Consider the following 6,000-nt stretch of genomic DNA (forward strand, 5'->3'; position numbering starts at 1 on the left):
CTATGATAATTCTACATTTACTCTGGCTTGAAAAGAACAGCTGACATACATGTAAAACCCAAAACTTTAAGTGTACACGACAGCATATTTCAGAACAAACAAAATTAGAATAAGTCCTCAACGAAAAAAATTTAGTGGTCAAGGGTTCTGCAATAAATGTTTAACCAACATCTTTTCCATATTGCAACTTATGGCATTTTTTAGGAGGAGAGTTCACCCCGGGGTCCTGGCTAATATTTATCCCTCAGCCAACAATACAGATTACCTGGTCATTATCTCATTGCTGTTTGTGGGACCTTGCGCAAATTGGCTGCCACATTACAACAGTGACTGCACTTCAAAAGTACTTCACTGGCTGGAACATGCTTTGGGACGTCCCGAGGTCGTGAAATGTGCTATATAAATGCAAGTTCTTTCTATTCTTCTCATTTCCTCTCCTGTTCTAGACAATTTGGCACAGAACAGACTTCTTACATATTCTAGAAAGTGTAACATTTGTTAATGGTTACATTTCTGATAAGAATACAATGCTGCTTTTGGGTTTTTAAAGGTGCCATGTCTACTTTCAAACATAAATTCTCGCATTAAATTTCCGATTTAAACTTAATCTAGAAGAAATCTATCATTGTTTGTAATCTGCAACAAGATGAAAACTGTCAACTATTCTTCAATCACTGAAACAGTGATCTGTTTGTAAAACAGTACAAGTCAGTTGTTTATCCAGAATGGATTCAACGTAAAAAGATCCTAGCTACAGTATTCCATATGTCACAAACTAGATCTACATCAGATTAATGAACATGAAATAATTTATCATTTGCCTCATACTCTATTCTATTAGATCTAGGCCATTATTAAAGAAGTTATTTCTAATACTGATCTCAACCAGGGTGGCAGTAGGAGCGTTGTAACTGGTCTCAATGACCCTGGCCGAGGAAGGCAATAAACAGCCATTCTGTGACCCCTGCTGGAAAGTCACGTGTGCTAACACAAGCAAGAATAATGTCAAGCTTGGATGTAATAGCCCCTAAGGTTGAATAACTGGAGTCAATATCATCAGCAGTGGAGGGAAAAGAATTGGAACAAAAAAAAATTGTGGCAAGGATGGTGCAGGTCAATGCCCTGTACCATAGTATAGAAGGAATGGATTCAGATCTCAGGTTCAGTTACATTTGCAATTCAGTTTCACCCAATGAGTTGTTGATTTCAGACAGGTTGTCAGGTAAAGCAATGAGAGGCAGCAAAATGCTTAGCCAAGCAAGGAAGGGAAAAAAAAGACAAAATAGCAGGGGTTCCACTAGGAAAAGACTTCAGCACTGCCCTGCAAGCTTTCATGGCTGCAGTATTAATAAAGGCCAGGATGATACAGTGGTTAATCACTTTCCTCTCAGCCACGATGCTTGGTCCAGAAAATGCTATTACTAAGGAAGCAAAGATTGAAACATAACTATTTCGTAAATTTTTTATTTTCTTACATTCCATATTTCTATACTTTACAATTTTAGTTGGTACATTTATTTTTTTAAATCCAGAATACTTAGCAAAGCAGGACAACCATTTCTAAACTGTCTGTTGACAACTAATACAAATGGCACTGGTTTTGAAAACATAACTTAACAGGTATTGTTTTGCAATACCCAGATTACTTTGTAATAGATATTTTACACAGCAGGCTAGTGGAATTGACTTTCTGGTCCAGAAGTAGAAATTTAAAACTTGCAAATCACCAAGTTTGTTTCACAGGTCTTTCAAAGCCAATCAGCAAGTATACTACAAAGATGCAATACTGGAATGGAACTCTCAAAATAAATAAAAGCATTGCAATAAGATAACTCCTTCTGCACGTCCAAAATTTTCAAATTAATAAATTAATAACCCTTTCATCCAGTAAAACGCTAATATTGCAGTGATCCATCACATTTTTGAGGGATCCAGGACAAGCTGATTTTCTATTTGTTCTTGGGATGTGGGTGACATTGGCATGGCAATAATTATTACCCATCCCTAATTACCTTAAGGCATTAAGAGTCAATCACAGTGTGAGACTGGAGTCACACGTAGGCCAGACCAGGCAGCAGTAGTAGGTTCCCTTCCCTGAAGGACATTGATGTGGAGATGCCGGTGATGGACTGGGGTTAACAATTGTAAACAATTTTACAACACCAAGTTATAGTCCAACGATTTTATTTTTAATCCCACAAGCTTTCGGGGGCTTTCCCCTTCCTCACCGCCTGAGGAAGGGGAAAGCTTTTCATCACCTGTCCTAATATCTCCTTATGTGGTTCGGTGTCTAATTTTGTTTGATAACACTCCTGTGAAGTGCCTTGGGATGTTTTACTACATTAAAGGCACTAAATAAATGCAAGTTGTTGTATAGTTAATAATGAAGATGACTGCGACAAAATACAAGACCACATTAATAAAGTTGCAGAATGGGCGTGTAAATGGCAAATGAATTTCAATATAGATAAGTGTGAGGTGGCACATTTTGGTAGGAGGAATAAGGAGGCCACATATGCCTTGGAAAATAAGTGTCTAAATGGAGTAGAGGAGCAAAATGGATCTAGGGGGCCAGATTCACAAAATGCAAACAAAGCACTGGGGTTCATTTCTCAAGGGAGAGAATTGAAAAGCAGAGAATTGATAAACTTTTATAAAACCTTGGTTAAACCACTGGAGAAGATGCAAAAAAGATTTACAAGAATGATAGTCATAACCTCTCAGTTCTGGTATCAGGAAAGACTGAACAGGCTAGGGTTCTTTTCTCTAGAAAAGAGAAGGCTGACCTAATAGATGTCTTTAAAATTATGATGGAGTTTCATAGGGTAAACGTAGAGATGTTTCCATTTGCAGGCAAGTCCAAAACTAGGGGTCATAAATATAAGATAGTCAATAATAAATTCAATAAGGAAATCAGGAAAAACTTCTTTACCAAGAGAGTTATGAGAACGTGGAACTTGCTACCACATGGAGTTGTTGAAGTGAATAGCATAGATGCATTTAAGAGGAAGCCAGATAAGTACATGAAGGAGAAAGGACTAGAAATATAGGCTGATAGGGTTAGGTGAAGTGTGGGGGGGGGGGGGGGGGAAGAGAAGGAGGGTTAGGTGAAGTGGGGGAGGGGAAGAAAAGAGGAGGCTCATGTGGAGTATAAACACAGACACAGACCAGTTGGGCCGAATGGCCGGTTTCTATGCTGTAAATTCTATGTAACTTGCCATAGTGGAATTTGAAATGCGACCTTTAGGTAACAAGTCCAGTATCATAACTACTAGACTTCCATACCCATTCTTCTCCTGCACAAGAAATCAAATTTTGGATTTATATATGCATGTTTTCCAATGTGAAAAGACCAAAGTCAGATCAGCTGTCATCTCATTAGTTATACATTTCCCTGCTGCCCGACGCCACACACTATCTAAATATTTCACATTTTTCAGACATTCCTCATGTCCAAACTGGAGGAGTTGTGGAGAATACATTTGGTATCTGTCTTTTCTTACCTATGCTTTAAATCTCTTACCAGATACTGAGCATTTTGCTTTTAAACAGAACTAGAACCACATCAATATGGAACAGGTAGCAAAAACAAATTAGTGTGTTTAAGAAAGTTTCATTTATGTAGATTTAAATTCTAGTAGAAGGCTTACTCCAGTTAATGTTCCACGAACTCAAAATTAATAGTTTCTCTCAAATCTAAAGGCTATTCATATGGATACTACAACCCTGAAACTATTCCCAAAATTCTAGTCTTGCATTAAATAATGCTGAAAGGGACCCATTCATACTTCATGCTACTTTGAAATACCCCCTTTATAGTCCTCTTAATTGTTTTAACGTCCTGCATTTTTTAATCTAAGCATTCGTCCCAAGACACACCAATTGCACAATTTATTTTAGTCCTCTAGAGCAAATTTAAGGAAACAAAAATCAGCATAGTTGCTGTTTATTCACGCCTTGCCAAACCACGAACTTGCTTTTATCTTTTGTGCGTGATTTAGCAGTGTTTGCTACAATCTGAAAAGAGTCAAATTTATATACAACACCTTTTTTATAATTAAAAAATATTTAGTCGTCAAAATTCGCATTTCGACTTACCTATTCCATAGGCTTTGGAGAAGATCCACGCCAAATTCGCTGCTATTTTGGCCCTGGATGAATCATACAGCTCCAGAGGTACAATCTCAGCGCAGTCAGAGTCAGCCAGCTCCAGCATCTTTCTGCTGCTGCCATCTCCAGATGCACCGCAGCCACTAAAATCCACATCCACCATCTCCAAAAATATATATATATTTTTTTTTTAAATGCTGAACTTTTCAAACAAAAAAATAAATATCCAACGGAGATTTTCTTCCCACAAAGATTTTTTTTTCCTCCTCCTCCTCCTCCAACGTTCAGTAGAATCTGTCCAAACGCCGCATTAATTTACCTCGACGGCCGCCTCCCTCAGACGCGGCCTATAACGTGACACTCCAATGAATGGAGTTTAATTTTTTTTTTAAAATGTCCGGCTTCGCCCGGGAAGGCCCAGAGGACTAAGTCAGTCAACATTAAAAAGTATCATGATGGCTCAGCCCGTCTTGGCTGCGGCCGTCCTTTGTGTGCGTTCTTTCGGTAAGGAACCCCCCTCCCACCCCGCCCCTCTTCTTCTTCCTCCTCGCGCTCGCACTGACAGGCGGCACCGCCGCGGCCGTTACAAGTTCTCCTCCTCCCCCCCTCTCACCCCACTGCGCACGCGCCAACCGCCAGGCTCGCGCGCGCGCGCACGCGCCGTCACCGGCTTGAGTGCCAAAGAAACGGTCACTAACTGAAAGGCTGTGGAGGGAGATTCAAATAAGGAAGAGGAAAACAGTCTCGCTCTTCTGAAGATCTGCTGGTTTTACCTTTTTAAATTTTCTAATTTTTAATTTATATATATATATATAGTCAGCAAATATAGTGAATGTTAAAAGTGTAATTTTTCTTTGAGGGCAAATGTTGAAATCACTAGTTTTTTTTTGTTTCACAGTATAGTGTGTTACAGCACAGAAGGAGGCCATTCGGCCCATCGTGCCGTTGCCGGCTCTTTGAAAGAGCTATCCAATTAGTCGCACTCCCCTGTTCCTTCCCCTTAGTTCTGCAAATGTTTTCTCTTCAAGTACTTATCCAATTCCCTTTTGAAAGTTACTATTGAATCTACTTCCTCCATCCTTTCAGGCAGTGCATTCCAGATCATAACAACAACTGCTTAAAAAAATGTTTCTTCATGTCACCTCTGGTAATTTTGCTAATCACCTTAAATCTGTGCCCTCTGGTTACAGACCCATCTGCCGCTGGAAACAGTTTCTCCTTATTTACTCTATCAAAACCGTTCATGATTTTGAATACCTCTATCAAATCTCCTCTTAACCTTCTCTGTTCTAAGGAGAACAACCCCAGATTCTCCAGTCTTTCCACATAACTGAAGTCCCTCATCCCTGGTACCATTCTAGTAAATCTCTTCTGAACCTCTCTAAGGCCTAGACATCCTTCCTAAAGTGTGGTGCCCAGAATTCAACACAATACTCCAGCTGAGGACTAACCAATGTTTTATAAAGGTCGACCATAATTTCCTTGCATTTGTACTCTATGCCTCTATTAATAAAGCCATATGCGTTTTTAACAGCCTTCTCAACTTGTCCTGCCACCTTCAAAGATTTGTGGACATACATCCCCAGGTCTCTCTGTTCCTGTACCCCCTTTAAAATTGTACCATTTAGTTTATGTTGCCTCTCCTCAGTCTCCCTACCAAAATGTATCACTTCACACTTCTCTGTGTTAAATTTCATCTGCCATGTGTCTGCGCATTTCACCAGCCTGTCTATGTCCTCCTGAAGTCTGTTACTATCCCCCTCATTGTTTACATTTCCGAGCTTCGTGTCATCTGCAAACTTTGAAATTATGCCCTGTATACCCAAGGCCAGGTCATTAATATATATCAAAAAGAACAATGGTTCTAATAATGACCCCTGGGGAACATCA

General features: G+C 39.5%; 1 protein-coding gene across 2 annotated transcripts in view; it reads right to left on the reverse strand.

The window, feature by feature from the left end:
* The window catches only part of camsap1b (calmodulin regulated spectrin-associated protein 1b), a 103,449-nt gene extending 98,849 nt beyond the window's left edge, over nt 1-4,600 (reverse strand). For both annotated transcript variants that reach the window (XM_067969877.1, XM_067969876.1), the window contains exon 1: nt 4,099-4,600. In XM_067969877.1, coding sequence (XP_067825978.1) covers nt 4,099-4,273 — 175 coding nt within the window. In that variant the 5' untranslated portion in view covers nt 4,274-4,600. The remainder of the gene's footprint in view (nt 1-4,098) is intronic.
* Nucleotides 4,601-6,000: the final 1,400 nt, after the last annotated feature.

This window comes from Heptranchias perlo, chromosome 31 (assembly GCF_035084215.1).
Source record: "Heptranchias perlo isolate sHepPer1 chromosome 31, sHepPer1.hap1, whole genome shotgun sequence".
Lineage (NCBI taxonomy): Eukaryota > Metazoa > Chordata > Chondrichthyes > Hexanchiformes > Hexanchidae > Heptranchias > Heptranchias perlo.